General features: G+C 42.0%; 1 protein-coding gene across 1 annotated transcript in view; it reads left to right on the top strand.

Annotated features, from left to right (window-relative positions):
• The window catches only part of epha8 (eph receptor A8), a gene marked incomplete at its 3' end in the record, with an annotated part of 106112 nt that overhangs the window by 42948 nt on the left and 41348 nt on the right, over positions 1 to 21816 (top strand). Inside the window, exons 3-6 of the mRNA XM_080786009.1 lie at positions 2914 to 2967; positions 4218 to 4361; positions 5668 to 5817; positions 7442 to 7757. Of these exons, the coding sequence (XP_080642135.1) occupies positions 2914 to 2967; positions 4218 to 4361; positions 5668 to 5817; positions 7442 to 7757 (664 nt within the window). The remainder of the gene's footprint in view (positions 1 to 2913; positions 2968 to 4217; positions 4362 to 5667; positions 5818 to 7441; positions 7758 to 21816) is intronic.

Raw genomic sequence — 21816 nt, 5'->3', positions numbered from 1 at the left:
CCGTCTCAAAAACAACAGGCAATGACCCACATCCCCTACTACTGCTCTCGTCTTCCCCTGACAATCAGCTCTTGTATCAGTGATTTTTTTGGCTAGGAAACACAATATGAAAATAGAAAGGATTCCCCAAGCATATTTCACCATATTTACGTATGCACTGGATCAGTCCTTGACTTGGTACTGCATGGCCGATACACACATTAAAGATGGAGTGCCACGATTTTTTCCACCCTAAAACATGATCATTAGGTATTATTACAATATAAGGAGGAAGAATTTTTCCAAAAAGTGTACAGTATTTGTTAAAATCATGCTTTTATGTAGACATGCCCACCAGTTCATTAAGTATGCCTGGTTTGCCTGGTGGGTGGTGATGGTTGGTAATCGACCTGAACTGAAGCCGCACCCACAGCTGTAGTTGAAGGGGGAGGGCTTAGGGGAGGGGCTGATAGTGAGATGTCACTACACCGTTTGACTGTCAAGGGTTCATCCTCCAGGAAGAAACCCTAAATACAAAGTTAATACACCATTGCACATAAAAACGACTCCAGGGTGTCTAATGAAGTACTGTCACCTCATAGACACATGAAAACTTGTGGCACTCCATCTTTAAGGTATCGGAATCAGTATCGGGAAGGAAACAACGGTATTGGAACATGTCAATGCATGCATATAAAATTGGATTTAGGCACCCCAAAACCTGGGACCGGCTACCCATAGGGTCAAGTTAATCAGAGGTTTTTAAATAGACTGCTTCCCAATCAACACTACACAGGTGAAACAAATTGGCGGCCGACCTGCACTACTCTGCCAATCACTTCCCCCGATGGGAAGCGTGCCAACCCCAAGCAGGCATAGGGGGAGGACCGTCACAAAGCGATGATGAGATGTATTTCCCTCGTGCTGTTACTACATTGCAAAAGACTGGAGTGCAGTACTTTATAAATATACCTGTTGTGATTTCCCCAAACATTTGGAGGAGGGGAAAAATGTATTTGTTTTATACATAGAATTTGGCTTTCACAAGATGTTTCAATACGGTTCAGGGTGATAACATAATTACAACAGCATTCTTGTACTTTAAGCTTGCCTGCATTAAGTGGCTGGAGTGGTCGCATGAGTGAACTGGCGGCAGTAAAGTGAAGTGTAGTATAACACTGACAAATAGCAGTAAACAAGAAATGACAACGTTTACAGGTAAAACAAGAAAAACTAAGAAAGGGAGGACGGGGGGGGGGGGGGGGGTGAGGAGATCAAGGTGGGAAAAAGAAAGAAAGTTTGAGTGCTTTTGCCACAAAAAGTACAGGTAAAGGGTTTTCTTCTGTGTGGTTCTTAGATATAACAAGCTTAAAATGACGACATAAAAGGCTATCTATAAGGGGCTAGGCTAGGGCAAGTGCTACGGGCCATGGTGGAGTCTGAAGAGGTGGGTTTTCAGACTACGGCGGAAGATTGGGAGTGAGGCTGCAGTAGGGAGAAGAGTTTGGGACGTGTGGAGCGTTGTCCCGGCGTTTGATAGAGTTGTAATAGAGTTGATGATAGAGTTGTAATCCTGACACCACGATGTCAGGGCTCTCACTTACTCTCTCTGTAAGCCATATACGTCTGATCATTGTCTGTAATCAGACTGATAAATGGTACATGGTGTCATCCACAATTCATACAGTGAAAAGCATTGCAATACCTACTGGTGGACAAATGGTAAAGATTGGGGCTTTAAACCTCCCAGGATGTCATATGGCATGAAATCTGTCTGTCTGGAGTTCTCTGCAGTGTAGCTCACATCACATCAGATCACAGCATCTTTATATTCTGTAATTCCTTCAACAACCGTGACGCGACAGGCTTGTATCATCAGAAGCTGCAAGAGGATGAAGAGCAGCGACATGATGAGGCCGAACCATGGTTTTCACAACATATTCCCCCACTTCCACTGGGATTTAAGGGGCGAATGAATGAGTCTGGCAACAGTATTTGGTTTGGAACAGACCCATCTTTCTGTCACAGGGACATTGTCCTGCATCACATCATGTGTTCCGACTCCCTATCCAAATCAGGTTCTCCAATTGCCTCTTCTGTTTTTGTTGATGGATGCCAAAGGTGAAACATTACAATTATTGTTTTAATAATGTCTCCTCTATTCAAAAAAGATCTCCATAAGTCTGTGCCTGTGCGCGCGCGCACACACACACACACACACACACACACACACACACACACACACACACACACACACACACACACACACACACACGTTTCCCTTAATTGTTCCCTGCATAATTCTATCTTGCAGAGGCGTTCAGTAAACAATGTATCTAATCACATACAAGTGGTTCATCTCATTACGATGACTGCTTCCCAAAGGAATTGCATTAAGCAAATTCCTGTCCTGAAATGTAGAACACAAGATTGCCTGCATTTAGCATCTCTCACCGACGGAATGGAATATATTAGCATAGCAGGCCTTAATTGTGGTAAAACTGTTCATGCGGGCTGCTGTGGTCAGTAGACATTTCCAGAAAATGAACCAAATAAGTGCCTTTTGAAGTTTCTATAACATTTACTTAAATTGCGTTTACATTGTCATCAGTTGGAGTGTAATTTCCCATAGCCACTACTATGGTACACAACACTCCCAACTCTTATGCTTGAGCAGGATCTGAAATTATCAATATCCTGGAAACATGAAATATTATTGTTTTGTTTTGTTTTTGTTTTGAGTCGCATTGGCTGCCGCTTGTTTGATAAAAAGTCATCAAATCGTTGCACTTGAGATGTAAAAATAGGGAGTCGGGGTATTGCATAGTGAATCATCTGGGAATTCAGTTCATTCTGTTGTTTATAGCTGCATATTAATCTGAACTTGTTTCTCTCTCTGTCTTTCCACCTGCCTCCGTTGTTGTCTCTCTGCAGTGGGATGCCATTAATGAAATGGACGAGTACTTCACTCCCATCCACACCTACCAGGTGTGTAATAGTCTCAGTGTGTGGCCATCCATCTCTACTGCTCTCTGGGCCAATCCGCTGCAGTCAGTTCTGTCTATGTGTGCAGGCCTACATATCGCCTGATATGTGTGTTCTGTCTATGTGTGCAGGCCTACATATCGCCTGATATGTGTGTTCTGTCTATGTCTGCAGTCCTACATATCGCTGGATATGTGTGTTCCGTCTATGTCTGCAGGCCTACATATGGCTGGATATGTGTGTTCTGTCTATGCGTGTAGTCCTACATATGGCTGGATATGTGTGTTCTGTCTATGTGTGTAGTCCTACATATGGCTGGATATGTGTGTTCTGTCTATGCGTGTAGTCCTACATATGGCTGGATATGTGTGTTCTGTCTATGTGTGTAGTCCTACATATGGCTGGATATGTGTGTTCTGTCTATGTGTGTAGTCCTACATATGACTGGATATGTGTGTTCTGTCTATGTGTGCAGACCTACATATGGCTGGATATGTGTGTTCTGTCTATGTGTGCAGGCCTACATATGACTGGATATGTGTGTTCTGTCTATGTGTGCAGACCTACATATGGCTGGATATGTGTGTTCTGTCTATGTGTGCAGGCCTACATATGGCTGGATATGTGTGTTCTGTCTATGTGTGCTTTGCAACTTCTGTAACAAAGCCCCATGCACGCCACCGTCAGCATGAAAACGACGATGACACAAATGGTTCATAATGATTTTTCATTCCTACTCCACCTCTTTTTCTCCTCATTTTACCTTACTTTATTTTACTATTGTAATAATGTTTTTTTTTACTTTGTACTTATTATTCAAAATCAATGTATCTGTCCATAATTATTTTATAAGTAATGAAGCTACATTAATTTAGACATTAAATGAATTTAATTCATTTAGACAGCATTCACACTTTGATTAGGTTGAAAATAGCACACATTAGTTTACATGATGCATGACTAAACTGATTATTTGATTGCTAGAATTTATTTTCTATTCTGTTGATTTATTCTGTGATTATCAGATGTCACCCACCTACACAGTATAATCTAGCAGAGCAGATCTAATTGTTGTGAGCATGTACATTTTTTGTATTAATTTAATTTAATTTTAATTCATTTTTTTTAATATTTATTTATTTTTTGGCAAAATAAATATGGTGTAGACAGAAGTCTGTTTTACTAAGAATAGAATTTGGTTAAGACTCACATTTCGCAGTGAATTATTATTATTATTATTATCATCTGAGCAGGTATGCAACGTGATGAGTCCAAGTCAGAACAACTGGCTGAGAACACTGTGGATGCAGCGCGATGGAGCCAGGCGGATCTACATCGAGGTCAAGTTCACCCTGAGGGACTGTAACAGCATGCCTGGTGTACTGGGCACCTGCAAGGTAATGTGTCCCGTCCGCCACACAGACAGGGCTAGGTGCAGATTGTGAGGAAGATTATAGGCAGCACATGTGGTGAACCAGCAGGGGAGCAGGAAGACATCAAAGAGTAGGGGAGTTCGGGGAAGGATAGCTTGAGTGAGAGACAAATTGTGATAATTATATATATATATATATATATATATATATATACACACACAGTATATATAAATATATATCCCATTTAGGCCTGAGATCAGATTCTAAAAATGTCTTCTACATCCTGACAGTTTTCTGAAAAAGCTATGTTTCTATGTCAGTGGTTCTTCGATTTTTCAAAAAATAGCAGACCTACAAGCTCGTATGAGCTTGTAGGTCTGCTATTTTTCAATAGCTAAATCATAACATAATGCTAACACCAAAAGGGGTTCCCGTCCAAAATGGGATATATATATATATATATATATATATATATATATATATATATATATATATATATATATATATATATATATATAGAGAGAGAGAGAGAGAGAGAGAGAGAGAGAGAGAGAGAGAGAGAGAGAGAGAGAGAGAGAGAGAGAGAGAGAGAGAGAGAGAGACTGACTGTTAACCCAGTGTTTCTCTATGCTGTTTCCCAGGGCAACGGTTACAAACGAGTTCCAGAGTTTGGAACATTCAGTAGTCTATAAAGGACATTTCAATTAAGCAGTGCAAGTGGTGGAGTCTTATTGCAAGGTCTAAAGACAAAAGTTAAATAAGGATTTTTATTTCAGGGCCCCTGATGTATTCATTTGGAGATGTATTTATATGTAGAACCAAACTATAGAGTCAGTTTCTTTTTTAAGATACATTGCATTTAAATTGATTTACATTTTCATAATGAGGCATTTTCGTATTCGTTTTTTTGCTGTGTATTGCTGATTTGTTAGACGAGGTATATGATATGAATGATGAACATTTGAAACACAAGCATTATCTGTACTACATTTATTTTAAAATGATTGTGCTCTGTGCAGGCTTTCAAGTTATGTTTCGAATGTGTTTAATGTTAATTCAAAATGTTTCCAATGCAAAGTGTTGTAATCAAACTTGATCATTTGTTAATATGAGAATTAAGTGTAATAATAACTATGATGATGATGATGATGATGATGAGTAGCACTAGTCAAAATCTCAGTTGTCGTTTTACTTGTAGTATACACAATACAGTACACATTATATATTAGGTATTTAATTGCTCTATATATAAAGAATACACAGTAAAGTGTTAATTACTGTAGGTGTTTTATACAAACACAGTCAAATGACGCTGTTGTATCTTCTGTAGGAAACCTTCAACCTCTACTACTATGAGTCTGACAGAGCAGCGGGCGCGTCCATCAGAGAAAACCAGTTCATAAAGATTGACACCATTGCTGCCGATGAGAGTTTCACTGGTGTAGACCTGGGGGTCCGCAGACTCAAACTAAACACTGAGGTACATACACAACATTCATTACAGTCAGGCCCTGTGACAAGAATGCATTCTTAAACAATGAATTAATGGGGTGACATTGTTTTTTCATAAGGTTAGAGACTGGCATTCACTTTTTGTGATGTTCTTTTTAATGCAAAGCATGCGGACTGCAGCAGTGCAGTGCCCAAGACAAATTTCCCCCCAGGGACAATAAAGTTTACACTCTCTCTCTCTCTCTCTCTCTCTCTCTGTTCCCTGACATGCTGTAGAACAGCTGTTTCTAACACCTTCCATCAACTCACAAGCCCAATACCTAATGATAATAACAGAGAGTTAGGTGTGCATGCCTGCTAGCTGTATTACAGTAGTTCTCTTGAATCTTATTGAAACAGCTCTTCTCAGGTAATTTAGCTTAGCTCGCTATCTTTCTTTTCTGTTCTTATAGCTTAGGACATCAAATTGAACTTTTTTGCATGGCAGGCAAAATCTTTGCATGTGGTGAGTGTGATACAGCTGGCTCAATCTGTTTCTTTATTGTAGACGTTGACAACGATGTGAAGGTGTGATTAATTATGGATTAAGTAAGAATATTTGAATTGTTACTTCTTAGTTTGTTGTTTGTGCTGCAATACTAAAATAATAATAACACAGGAAACTTGAGTTCAAGTGAGTGAGCAAGTGGGCTAGTTGCGTGAACTTGTGTCTTGCGAAATGGGGACAGAGTGGCCTTCCGGCGCACCGCCATTCCGAATACGTGGCCTTGCAAAATCACTATTGTACACTGTAACTCAAAAACAGAGATGACCAGATGCGCTTCCCATCCAAAATCTTAATTAAGACGATTTTAACAAGGTTATTATCTGTCACTATCTCAAGAAGTCCATATGCCCAAGCTGTTGTTGGAGACAGAAAAGAGAACTTAATAAGGAAGTTAATAAGACATTTTATATCAGGGCCCCTGATGTATTTGGAGATATGTAGAACTACTAAACTATACAGTATGTGCCAGTTTTCTAAAGATTTAATTTAAATTTCCTAATGAGGGATTTTCGTATTCGTTTGCGCAGTGTATTGCCGATTTGTTAGACGAGGTATGATATGAATGATGAACAGTTGAACATGCCTTGACACACAAGCATTATCTGTTCTACATTTATTTTAAAATTATTGTGCTCTGTGCAGGCTTTCAAGTTATGTGGCATTAAAGCACAATAGATATAAGAAGTGTGAGGATGATGATGATGATGATGATGATGATAATGAAAGATGGATCAAGAGCGTCTGCTAAATGCCTAAATTGTAAAATTGTAATGAAAGATGTCCATGTTGCTCTGCTGTCCCCCACAGCAGTATGGTGTAAAGTAACTAAATTGTAATGAAAGACGTCCATGTTGCTCTGCTGTCCCCCACAGCATGGTGTAAAGTAACTAAGTTACACTTTTCAGATATTTGTACTTTACTTGAGTATTCCCAATTTCCAATACTTTTACTTCTACTCCACTACATCTCAGAGGCAAAAATGTTGCTCTTACGCCACTATACAATTATTTGAGTAATTTTGTAGATTTTAATTTTATAAAACGTAGCCCTGCTATATACACAGTAGTGTATATATTTGAGTACTTATTCCACCACTGCCCCACAGGTGCGTGGCGTTGGTCCTCTGAGCCGCCGTGGGTTCTACCTGGCCTTCCAGGACATCGGGGCGTGCATCGCCCTCACCTCGGTGAGGGTGTACTACAAGCGGTGTGTGGGCGTGAGTCGCAACCTGGCGGTGTTCACGGACGTGGTGACGGGCGCCGACTCCTCGTCCCTGGTGGAGGTCAGGGGTCAGTGCGTGGACCACGCCGAAGAGAGGGACACGCCCAAGATGTACTGCAGCGCCGAGGGCGAGTGGCTGGTGCCCATCGGAAGGTGTGTCTGCTCTGCTGGATTCGAGGTGCACAGAGACTCCTGTGTGGGTGAGTCAAGTGTGATGGAATGCCTTGGAGACTTTCAGTGTGCCTGCCCGTCACTAGTCAATTTGCGCCTTGGCTATATTGGGTGTTCTAGTTCAGGGGTTCTCAACGTTTTTGGCCGGGGACCCTCGGAAATGCTTTGGCCATGTCTGTAAAAAGAGAAATCTTTAAATTTTTCTTCTTTTTTTTAAATTATCTGGAGACCCCCACAAATAATTTGGGGGGTATTTTCTTGGGGGTAGTTTTTTCTGGTTGATGAAAAGGCCAGTTTGTTGTCTTCATTGGATGGTAATCATGTTTGGATAAAGTTCATGGTAATAAGTTCATGGTGAAAAGCCAGTTCAAAGTTCTGGGGTGTGACTGTTATTATTAAAATCATAGTACAAATTCATTAGTTTTTTCTAAAATGTGACTTCCATTATTTATGCCTGATGATCGAGGAATGCCTAAATTAATTAATTTTGAGATGCACAAACCCCCCCCCCCCCCCCCCCACACACACACACACATACGTCCAATCTCTTAATTTGTGCCTTTTGTTTATATTTTTTGATGGGCTGCCCTCATTTAGAGACCTGTGCATATTCAAAGTTGCCATGGGTTACAGTAATTAAAGCCTATTAATCACAGACCATTGGATAATTAAACGCTAAAAGCATTTTGTCAGCTAAACGAGGCGAACGAGACACGCAACACCGGCTTTCTCGCGGCTCCCCGCAGACTCATAAACCCCCCTTCCAACACCACAACCACCTCTACAACATACCGTACACATCCACCGGTCTCAGTCATGTATTACCAATTAGTGGCCGGAGGAGGAAAGCTCTCTTGGTTAGGCACAGTGTGAACATCTTGTCAAATGTGTTTACTGGAGTAAGTGAATGTGTATACTGTGAGAGATGTGTCTGGAACTCTGGATGTGACCGGTTCAGAGAGAGTGAGAGACACACACACACACACACACACACACACACACACACACACACACACACACACACACACACACACACACACCTTCTATAATTAGTTGCAAGCAATTAGCATCCACGCAGCAATGCAAATTGTGCACATGATGGAACAGCTTAGCATGTCTAAACAAAAAAGAGGAGTTGCAGCAGATAGACAGACCGAGACAGAGACGGAGAGAGCTGTTCAACTACTGATGTCTTGTCTCCCTGGCACCAAACTGGGTCGCTGTGCTAATTCGCCCTTGCCAAGCCCAGCCGCAGTCACGCACACACGAGACCAGACAAGACACATCAGAGCACAGAGATGGCCCTGGAGCACCAGAGAGAGGCTGCGAGCACGAGACAGTAAGAGAGACCCAGCTTAAGTGGTTGAGCCTTGTATGTGAGGTAGAAAATGATTAAGACATGAGTGTGTGTGTGTGTGTGTGTGTGTGTGTGTGTGTGTGTGTGTGTGTGTGTGTGTGTGTATGTGCGCGACTGCGACTGCGCGTGCGTGTGCGTGCTCTGTGTGCGCGTGTGTGTGTGTGTGTGTGTGAGAATGTGCCTAAGTGGTGCTCCCCTGACAAAAGCCGCAGAGTTGGGCTTGAGAGCACGAGATGGTGTGTGTGTGTGTGTGTGTGTGTGTGTGTGTGTGTGTGTGTGTGTGTGTGTGTGTGTGTGTGTGAGAGAGTACGGTTGCGTGCCGTTAAGTGTGTCACAGAGGGAGTGGCAGGAAAAAGGGAATTATGATTGAGCCAAAGTTGCAAGCGGGTGCCGCACACTGAAAACAGCAGATATACAAGCTGTCAGATCTACAATCTCTGCAGAAGATTGTGAGCTTGTAGGTCGTCTATTTCCGGTGCATGACATGGCTCGCAACTATAAGGCAAACTCAGGCTTAATTCCTAGAGGAGTGGTCAACGGCAAGTCTGTGTGTGTGTGTGTGTGTGTGTGTGCGTGCGCATGTATGTTCAATTGTTCATGCATGTGTGTGCATTCGTGTGCGCGTGCATGCGTGTGTTGACATACACGCATGTGTGAGTTCACATGAAAGAAACCTGGTGTGTGTTTATGTGAATGAGTGTGTGTGTGTGTGTGTGTGTGTGTGTGTGTGTGTGTGTGTGTGTGTGTGTGTGTGTGGGTGGGTGGAGTGAGAGATATGCGTGCCTGAATAGATTAAAGGACTACATACAGTTGGAGCGATCGAGGATACACACACACTTAGACTTGTCACATCCACTCAGATCAACCCCACTACTATCAGCCCCACACACACACACACACACACACACACACACACACACACACACGCGCATGCATGCAGTACAGTGAGCGTGTGTAATCCAAAATGTACAAATACAGTAACTAAATAGCAATATACCATCTGAGAAAATAAAATGTGTGTTAATGTTATAAGAATTATCAGATATATATAAAACATGTTTTAACCAATCAGAAATTAAATATAAAGTTGCCATTATTTTTACTTCTTTTTTGTACGTCATCATTTTTTGACCGCGGTCGAGATCATTACATGGATTTCACAATGACACGCCAGACTTCCCGGTCCTTCATTGCCATCCTCAGTTCCTGCTTACTGATGCATGTGTCCCTATAGCGATGGGATCAGGGAACAACAGTTTTCTACGTCTGGTCTGCTTTGAGGCAGGCTTCCAGAGAAGAAGGGAAGATATAACCTCATGATCAGCTCTGTAGCAGTGGCCGGCAAACTGTGTTCTTATAGGGTTCTTTTGTACAGTACAGTATATTTACCAGGGTCTTTGTAGAACACTATGTTATCTATAACTCCAGATCAACCTCACAGAAACACAAAAATCAATACAGTATATGTTTTGCCAATTAAAGCCATCAGATCAATAGTTTAATGTTTAACCTATATTGCTCATTATTTTTCATGTAGTCCAAAATGTAAAATTAATCAAGACTGGAATGGAAGCACAGATGTATTTGTGCTGTTTGCGTGCTGTGTAGGTGTTTGTGTGTGCTTTACCAACAAAATCAACTCACATATACAGCACTCAGGGAAAGCTAATCAATTTTGTATCATGTTTGAGATTCTTTAGTATGTTGCCAGACAGCTACTAACATATTTATACTTTGTGTCCTCTGGTGTTAGCGTTTCCAGCAGTCAGTGCCTCGAACATTTTGTGTGTGCACATGAACATGCGTGTGTGCACGTGGCGGGCCGGCCTGCCTGCGAGGAACCATGTCATGGTGGCATCTGACAGCTCTTGTAATTTGTCACTTCTCTCTCATAAGCAGACAACATCATTGGCTCCCCCATGCAGTCACTGAGGGATTGTGGGATTGTTCGGGGCCCCTTTCTGCTCTCCTGTCAGCATGCTGTCCTCTCTGTCAGTCAGAGAAAGACAAGGAGACTCGGAGAAACTGAAATAAAGGGCATGGGGCGTATAATTAAGAATGAAAAAGAGAAAGAGGGGGGGGGGGGGGGGGGGAACTTGAAAGAATGCACAAATGTAAGATGGTGCTGAAATGATGAGAACGTGAGAAAGTGTGCGACACTCCACCACATAATGTGATCATTATCTGTCAGCATGATGCTGTAGAAAATATCAAAGAGAGAAGACAGCTCTGAGCGATGAGGATTTAATATTATGCTATTTTATATTTATTTTATCACACAAAGAGGAGCCACCCTGAAGCCTGAAGGGATGGAGCCTTAATATCCTTTCTGTGGCCTGTCACCACCCTTCCTCCCACTCTCTTCTGAACTCGCCTGTCATTCTTTTCTGGTGGTATTTCTATTTCAATCACAGAATGTACACACGCTGAGATCGATGCGCGCACACTCAGCCGCACACATATTGCCAAGAATTGCACATAGACACTAAAAAAAATCACACCCATGTGAAGTAAGTGGTTCAACTCTGTGTGGGGGTTCCCGGGGGTGGGGGGGATGTCCAGACGCACAGGAATGCATCCAGGGTGCCGGCCCGATTTATGGCGAGCCGCCCCGCGTCTGAAACGGTTGAGAAATGACAGAGTTACCGTGTGGGGGTCCCTCTACTGTACTGTACTGTACTGTACTGTACTGTACTGTACTGTACTGTACTGTACTGTACTGTACTGTACTGTACTGTACTGTACTGTACTGTACTGTACTGTACTGTACTGTACTGTACTGTACTGTACTGTCACTTACTGTATTGGCACACCTGAAATCACCATATATACAGTTATGGTGTAGTTATGTGCGTGTGTGTTTGTGTGTGTGTGTGTGTGTGTTAGGTTGCACACAGGTGGTGAAAAACAGCCATGCTGTTTTCATGCTCATCATACCCACCCAGCCAGCCAGCCAGCCAGCTACCCACCCACACACATACTCACTTAAGGAAGTGGTTTGCACCACTTAAAAACAGAGATAGAAAATGCAGAGAAAGGACATGTATGCCCATCTCTGACAGGCACATTTAGCAGCACTGAGCTCCTGAGGTCCGAACAGGTGAATGCAAGCTGATACTCAAACTGTGGTAGGCTATAAAAAGTACAATTTATAGCCATTCCATTATTAATCCCAATACACAGGCATATCAATCAACTGTCAGGAATAGAAAAACTGAAATTAAACCCATAAATCCTGGTGAGTCAGGTTGGCATGAATCAAGTGCAGAGCAGTTCTCATGGTAGAGGGTGTGGAGCTCCTAATGAAGATGCTAGTTAAGTGATTTGAGAGAACAGATGATTTGGTGAGAACGGAATTATTCCCTGCATGCCTCAAGACCACTTGAGTGGAACATGATATTCATAATTACTGACAGAAACAACTTGTTGCTGCAGCGCCATTGAGAATGAGAATGTGCAGCTCAATCTCCAGAGAGACAGAGAGGAAAAGAATATGGACTGGAGTGATCAAATGACGTAGTTCCATCCTTCTGGAAGCATGTAAACAAGCGGCAATCATCGACAATGTTTTGGTTTGGAGATATAAATGACATCGAGGCATTAGAGTACACCCACACTACTGCTTCAGGGTAGGAACACTGCCTGGTGCGCACACGCACACACACACGCGCGCGCACACACACACGCACACGTGCACATGCACTCACTCTCTCTCTCTCTTTCCCTCTCTCTAATCCAGCATTCCCAAGACATTCTCATCAACTGTATTTGAACTCAGAGGAAGATATTCATTAATTTTAATACATTATAGAAAGACAGCACAGTGAGCATCATGATATGTTCAGTGGCTAATTAAAATGTCCTTTGTTGTGTATAGTATGAGCAGATGAGTGTGCGCTAAGGGGTTTGCTGATTGTGCCACGATTATATTGGTTGATGCTCATTTTGGATAGACTGGACTGTGATTTGTGTATTTTATTATATTGGATGAACTGTGACGAAGAGAGATGAGAACACTATAAGTATTGAAGAATGGAGGAGAGGAGAGGAGGAGAGGAGAGGAGGAGAGGAGAGAGAAGTAAAGGAGAGGAGAGAGAAGTACAGAAGAATGGAGGTGGGGAGAGGAGAGGAGAATGGAGGAGGGGAGAGATGAGAAGAGGGTATTATTAAAGCTTTCTCATGCTGTTAAGCCATTGTGACAGAGAGGCAGAGCAAGCAGTGTGATGTGGGAGAGAGAGCAAGCAGTGTGATGTGGGAGAGAGAGCAAGCAGTGTGATGTGGGAGAGAGAGAGAGAGAGCAAGCGATAACAGAATGAATCATATCTCAGCCAGACACGGCAGTGTTGTGTCACTCAAACTTCCCCCCAATCTTTGTTGTGATTGGCCAAAGCCCTATCTCCACAGCAGGTGCAGAGCGCCACACGTCAGTGCACACAGTAACTTTGCCGACGCATGCACACACACACACACACACACACACACACACACACACACACACACACACTGCACACACACACACACACACACACACACACACACACACACACACACACACACACAGTCAGAGCTGGCTGCTGGTGTGTAAATTATTGATTGGTAGTGTGCCACCCATGGCCTGCAGTAGCCAGTCATGTCCCAGTCCAGTGTCTAGGTGCTATTAGCGCTGACATTAAAGAGACAAGCTACATGATAGCAGATCACGGAGAGGCTGGCAGCCTCCTTCTGGAGGGACCGTGGGACTCCTTGCAATGATTTTCTGCCCCGACTTCTTGTTGAGTTAAACTGACGGGTACGTGGGGTGCTGTCATTTCATTCTTACCCCCTCCAGTCCACTGCAGATGAATGTGTGGTGTGTGGGGTATAGGCGACGGGGCAAGCTGGCGGGTGACTGAGTGATTGTGCGAGTTACATTCATGAGCCACATTTACTCTCTCTTTGGATAAGTGCGTCTGCTAATTGTGAATGAATTGTGAATGCATGCGTCTCTGTGCTGTGTGTGTACATTCAATGGATGGTTATCATCAAGATTTTATTGATTCCGATTCTGCTTATCGATTACAGTTCTTTCCAATTCCCTGCATCAGTAAATAGTTCTTTACAAGCCAAATATATTTACTGTAGTAGTAGCCTACCTGAGATAGAGGCAATGCTTGAACGGCTAGTAAACAAAACTGGTCTAACTGTCCACTCCGAGGCCTACAACTCACACCAGCAGCAATACAAGGAAGCCCTCAACAGTGCGCGCACCTCCCACTACTCCTCCATTATTCAATCTGGCAGCAAAAACACCAAAACCCTCTTCTCCACCGTCAGCAACCTGCTCAAACCCATGGACACCACCACCTCCTCCTTCACTACCAATAAATGTGAATCATTTCTCACATTTTTCATATCTCTCTGACCGCCACCAGTTCATCTCCATCAACAACTGTCACTCCTCCACTGCCCCAGTCACCCACGGCGTCCCCCAGGGCTCTGTACTTGGTCCTCTCCTCTTCATCATTTACATCCTACCTCTTGGGCAAATCCTCCGTCACCATAACCTCCAGTTCCACTGCTATGCCGACGACACACAACTCTACCTCTCCACCAAGACCATCACCGCTGCCACCCACTCCACCCTCACCACCTGCCTCACTGATATCAAACTATGGATGCAAAATAACTTTTTAAAACTAAACTGCAACAAATCTGAAATCCTCCTCATCGGCCCCAACTCTCTCACCAGCTCCACCCAGAACTTCACCCTCAACATCGATGGCTCCACTGTTACAACCTCCCCCCACATCCGTAACCTTGGTGTCACATTTGACTCCACCCTCTCATTCCTCCCCCACATAAACCAGATCACCCGTACCGCCTTCTTCCACCTCAGGAATATCGCCCGCCTCCGGCCTTCTCTGTCTCTCACTGCCGCTGAAACCCTCATACACGCATTCATCACATCCCGGATTGACTACTGCAACAGTATTCTCTATGGCACCACCTCCAAAGTCCTCAATAAACTCCAACACGTGCAAAACTCCGCTGCCCGCCTGCTCACCAGTACTCGCTCCAGAGACCACATCACACCCGTCCTCCACGACCTACACTGGCTTCCCATCAAACAAAGAATTCACTACAAAATCCTGCTCACCACCTACAAAGCTCTCAATAACCTGGCTCCCCCCTATCTCTCCGATCTTCTTGAACCATATGCCCCCCCCCGTTCCCTCAGGTCCAGTGAAGCCAACCTCCTGAAGGTCCGCAAGGCCAAGTACCGCACTTGGGGTGACAGGGCCTTTTACGTTTCGGCCCCCAAACTCTGGAATGAACTCCCCAACCACCTCAGAGCTGCCCCCTCTCTCCCCTCTTTCAAAACCTCACTCAAAACCCACCTCTTCAAAATAGCTTTCCCCAGTTGACGTCTCGTTTATCCTTTTATCTTTTTAACCCTGTATCTGTTATGTTTTATTTTGTCTTTTTTCTCTTATTAAAGTCTGTTCTTAGTGTTCCCTGTAAAGCGCTTTGGGTATTCAGAAAAGCGCTATATAAATCTGAGCTATTATTATTATTATTATTAATGCTGTTTAAATGATCCAAACATCACAATTGTCTATGACAAATAATTGTCAACTTTAAGAACTGTAATTTAGCCTATACAGTTATATGGAAATTCTTGGCCGATATTTAAAATAACAATTTAGCCAATAGCCGATACCGATAGATGTTTATTTAGTTTTAGTTGTTTTTCTTTTTGTGCCAGGGAAAGTACCACAATCTCCAATACAAGAAATACACCAACATGTTCAGAATCTTGGCAGGCTGCAGATAACCAACACACCAACATAGCCAACACAAAATGTATGCTCATCAACAACAGATACATATCGGCTACTGCCATCGATTAATGTCCTTTTTATTTGCCGTTACCAATATTGGCAAATATCGTCCTATACCGATATATGGCCGATACATCAGTGCATCATCACACTTATATTCTATGACAACACAGTGGAAAGCAGTAGTTTTGAGCTGCTAGTTGTACATCTTATTTATAGGAAACCTACTCAATAAGATTACCATATTTTCAAACCAACAAATTTAACCTGTGGTTAAATAAACCACACATTCATAGGATGAACTTCATACATGCATACTGTATGTCTGTGCGTATGTGTACATGCTGGTCCTTAAGTGTTTTCCGCCTTTCAACACCATGGGTGGTTGTTAGAATGAGTATGCTCTCCAAGAGTGTACAGTATGATGTCTTGCTGTGATTTCTCCAAGAGTGCAAGACATCAGAAAGCGCTAGCAAAGTTACCACATGGCTAGCAGCACCTCCAGTCGAGCCAGTGAGCTGTGACACTCCTGGTCTTATTGGCAATACAATGGAGAGTTGACCAAAGAGAAAATATTAAAGTACTACACACTGTTATGTTAGCTATGTATGCTACACTGTATACCTCATATCTAAACAGATGGATATGATAAGGAACTATAAGCAGAACCAAACTTTGGTCATTTGTATGGATACCTGCGGTATATGGCTTTTTGCGCGCGTGTGCGTGCGAGCCCATTCATTCTGCATCTGTTTTCAGGCTGAAAGGCTTTCATCGCAATGAAAGAGCATAGAATATTTTTCACCAGTTGTTCTTTAAACAATGGTCAAAGCTCATTTGCATTTTATAAAAAGAAATGTGAGCTTTGATATGCTATCTGTACACTATAGTGGTTATCCTCTCACAACATTCACACGTCGTACTATATGACTCCAGTCCTCTGGATTCAGAATTACTGAATTGAGTCGAGAACCAACACACTTCAGCTAATTGTGTTGGAGGAGCACAGGTGAAACATGGCTCTGGTGACAATGTTAGAGGTTAGGTAGTGAAGGGGTGTCTCGGAACATGGTTGCGCATGTTTGTGGGATAACGAGTTCAGTAGAAATGCCTTGGTTTGGGATTTCAGGAGGTGTGCCTGCCCTGTACTCATGGGTGAGGGAGACATGCATATATTCTACCTGTTGTGTTTAATCGTTGTCCAACAACTGACTGCTCATTTGAACTCAGACCACAATCTTTTGCACCCACTGCAATTCGGTTTTCGCTCGAAGCATTCAACAGAAACAGCTAACTGTTACTTTCTGGAAAGTGTAAAGTCAAAGTTAGATGCAGGTGGCATAGTGGGCGGCGGCGCAGTATTTCTGGATCTCAAAAAGGCATTTGACACTGTACCCCATCAGGTACTCCTGTCAAAGCTCTCCTTCTTTAGCTTTTCTACAGAAGCAAGTCAAATGGATGCATTCATACTTAACAAACAGGAACCAAAGTGTTTGTATTGGTAATACTCAGTCAACATAATCTTAACTGTAACATTGAGTTCCTCAGGGATCAATACTGGGCCCTATTTTGTTTAGTTTGATCTGCCTTCCGTCTGTCCAACTGTCTCCATACAAATGTATGCTGACAAGTTCAACACAGTTCTTTATATACCCGCTAAAAACAAACAACTAGCAGCAGACAAATTAACTGCAGGCATGCAGTCTACGTATCTGATTGGTTGAGGAACTCATGTTTGCATCTGCTGAACACAAAAAAACTGTCTGCATGTTTTTTTCACGTAACTCTGCAGAACCTGACATCGACATTCTTATCGAGGGTAGTAGTATTCAGGTAGTATCAGAATGTAAATATCTTGGAATTACACTAGACTCAAACTTGGCATTTAAAAAACATGTTAAAAATGTAGCTAATAAAATCAAATTCAATGCATGCATCTAATTTCAGACACATAAGACCTAACATAGATGCAGCTAAACTCTTCATGCATGCTATGATTCTTTCACACATAACCTACTGTTTCAAAACCTGTCAGTGTTGGGTGGATTAAAGCAAATGCCTCTATGTATATACAGTACTGTATGTATATGTAATTTGTAAGTTGATGTGGTTACTTTGCGTATGCCCTGTTTGATGCGTATGTATCATTCGTAGCAGCATATGGCGCCAGGGAATAACTGGTATAACTAGCTCTCAATGATGACGTAATAAATATGTGGATTAAAGGACCCAATGCCAGAGTGTAATTGGTTTTCGATGGTGACGTAATAACGATATGTTTTAGTGTCGGGAGGATTAATAATGTACTGTATACATGTATGTAATCTGACACCACTGCCATATCATGCACAAGTAGTCATTACGTCATACGCTGGCATGGCGCAGACACATCAAACGGCGACATACGAAAACGAAAACTATCACTTGCACGCTCCGCTTGCACAAGTAATGAAGGGAAACTTTACGTCATAATATGTACATCACATTGTCTCTTTATTGTTAATGGCGTTTAATGTTTGTGTTTGTGTTTGCACTGTTTGTTTTACAGCCTGTTTTCACACCATAAAGCCCAGATCAATTAAAAACAGCCTCCAGTCAGTGTATCCAGGAGCACGAGGAATACCTTGTATCACTCTGTGTGATCCCTGGGACTAAGGCCAATGCTAAAAAAAATGTCTTCTAAATACTGACTTAAGAATAGAATAAAAAAAGAATAGTTTAAATATTTATTCAGAATTTCTAAAATGTTATATTGCTATATACTGTACATAGACAACAATAATCCCAAAAGGGGTTCCTGTCCAGAAGAGATCAAACACCAATAGGGGTTCCCGTCCTAAATGGGTTAAGGGCAGGCCATAATTAATACATTCTTTGACTCCATCAGTCTGCACATAAATCTAAACATAAAATTCCTCAGTACAACATGAAAGGTGTATTGAATTTGTTCACAAACATTTCACTTGCAGTAGTCCATCTAGGGGATTTCAGGAATATTCAGAAAGCATCATTAGCCTACAGTATATGCCACCGGATGTTTTTTTCATTGCTGTTAGATTGTGCAATTATTTCATCATCATCATCATCATCATCACAGAGATCCCTGATTATGTGAGCCAGGTATTTAAACTTTTTCACAACCCCTAATACTTCACCTGCCAATGAGAAAAGAGGAAAAGACAGCTGAGACTGAGTTTAATGTGCACAGACATTAAGACCGTGAAAGAGTAAAGTGGCATGTGATTACCAGTTGTACAATGCTTGTCTCTACCATAGTGTTGGGCAAGGCATTTGGAAAGTCTATTAAGCTGCCAGTTACTCTACATTAAATTAAACCAACACACTCGGAGAGGTATTCAGCTAAGCTACACCAACATGGATAAAGTAGTTTGAACCAATGTCATTATACAGAAAATCAATGCTGTCTTACTGAGCATTCCTTTGAATTGACCGAAGGATGGCAGGGAGCTCAGTTTGAAGGAATTTTTAAGAGGTTGGGCCATTGACAGAAAAAGCTGTCTTGCCCAACTCTGTCTGATAATAATATAAGGAAGAGAGAATTCAGTAGGGACAATAAGGCATGAAAGTATCTATTAGTGCAAATTGGTAGACATTATCTCTGGAGCCATGTGATTAACATACATCAGTCATATTCTTGTGTAGGTAGGCTACCCTGCCATCTGCGCTGCTGCCGCTTCTAGGAGCACTTGGCTTGTTTTCATCTATTTTGTTTACACTAGACCGGCTGTGTGTGTGTGTGTGTGTGTGTGTGTGTGTGTGTGTGTGTGTGTGTGTGTGTGTGTGTGTGTGTGTGTGCGCGCGTGCGTGTGTGCGCAAGTGCCTTTAACTGTGGTGAGTGTTCAATTCAAAGAGAGGCAGGCAGGGGATTATGCGGTCTTACATAATTAGAAATTATGCAGATGATGTTGCAACACACTTTTAAATGAGAATTTATGCCATGGGTGAAATACAAATAAAATAAAAATAATATCAATTTTGAAAAAGAAATGCAATGGAACCAAGGGTATACTCGACCCTGATACAAGAATGTTTCACCAGCCCTTGCATCCCCTCTGCTTGATTACTGCTGAGAACAGCAAACTGTGGACTGGGGTTGCACAAGTTCATCCAAACTTATCTAGCATTACGAATAAAAGTATGTCTGTCAACGTATTCACCCAGTGCATTCTATAGACTAATAGACTGGTGTTGGTCATGGCCAAAATAATAAGGTCGCGAATACAAGCGGACGAAATTAGTTTTCTTCGACGGGTGGCTAAGTAATTGCAGTCCAAATTGGCTATGTTGTCAGGCCAACTGGCTGACCAATAGTTTCACTTCATTCACATCACTCAATGACTCAGTTGGTCGTGACTCGTCAGTCATAGAAATATGCATTGGCTATACATTGGCTGGCCCCAATGTTCTGTGAACCAGCCAAACATGTAAATAAAAGTGTTAGTCCTAGTATACACTATTGTCAAGCACCGTATATAAAATAAAAAGTAATTATAAAATTAACACACATTGCCATTTATTTGGCGATGGTGCTAGCACCGATTCAGACTTCAGAGTGAGATGGATCTGATGCAAATCATTTTTCAATTTAACATTTTAATTAATCATGCTCACAGGAATCAGTGAAGGATTTACTAACAAAATGTGGACACACACTCCCTTTCATTTCGACCAAGCTCACTGAAAAGTCTCATTTGGAATCACATTACACATGCCCACATTACAACTGATAAATATGATATATTATTAGTTCTCAGGCAACTTCTATAATTTGGCTTACTGTTCCTGAACTTTCAGATGTGAGATTACCGAAAAAGTGTGCAGGATGTTACAACGTGAAATATTGCATTCATTTTGGGATTGAGGTTGGGGCTGAGTTTTTAAAAACTTCTTAAACTATTTTTGGGGGAAATTATAATGACTCCCTGGAGTGCAGTTTGTGGAATGCTACTGCAGAAAATGCAAACCCTACAGTATGTGTTGAAAATAAATGTAGAAACTTCAAAGCTGTGGTTTACTGCATCTCCACAGTCACACCCTGAAGAAGGCCAACCAAGAACTGGGATTCTGAGATTTTCAAGAGATGTTTAAAAACCTAGAGATTAGATCTTATTAAAAAGAGAATCTGAAGTTGCTATGTTACCCCCCCCCCCTGCATTACAAGTGAAATCCCTGGAACTTTGATAAGGTAAAATCTCATTACATTTTCATTAGAATACACTAGTCCTTACCCGTTCTGAATATATGAACAGCAAATGATGTTCAGTGTGGGTAAGGCGATGTAATAGATCACATTACTGATAGGGGGGAATTGTATGATCTTGGGAAGTTGGGTTGGGCAAGTGGACTGTAGGCTATACGAATTCTGAGAGAAAAGTGCCTGAAATGGAGTTTCAGATTTTCTTAGTGAAGTCAATGGGAAAAATGTATTCACTAATAAATGTAGGCCTATATAAATTTAACTTTTCTTTCGCAAGTAAATTCTATAGTACAATCATCATCAAGTACACCATTGATGTGTGATTTAAATGTGGTCGTAATATTCTGCATATTAATGAAGTTATTGAAGATTTTCACTTTCGGTGTTGCACTTTGTAGACGGTCCCTAACCACTCAGCTAACTGTCTGCTGCCCATAGAGATCCATAATATACCTGTAAGCTATTAAACGGAGGTTGGCTTTTTGGGCTTCAAATAAAGTTGTCCTTTGTTCTTTATTTAATCAGGTTAAGAATGAGATGTTTTTTTGTGATTTAGGAATGTTTCGTTACTGAGCTATTGAGCCAGAGTTGGCATCTGTCTGTATGTATTTTATCCTAGCTGGTTAAGAAAACATCTTCATTTGGCCACCCCGACAGATAATCAATCCGTTGTGATCGTGCTGTTCATTGTA

This window comes from Protomyctophum bolini (assembly GCF_963924005.1).
Source record: "Protomyctophum bolini genome assembly, chromosome: 2".
Taxonomy (NCBI): domain Eukaryota; kingdom Metazoa; phylum Chordata; class Actinopteri; order Myctophiformes; family Myctophidae; genus Protomyctophum; species Protomyctophum bolini.
This window is presented reverse-complemented; position numbering and strand designations above follow the sequence as displayed.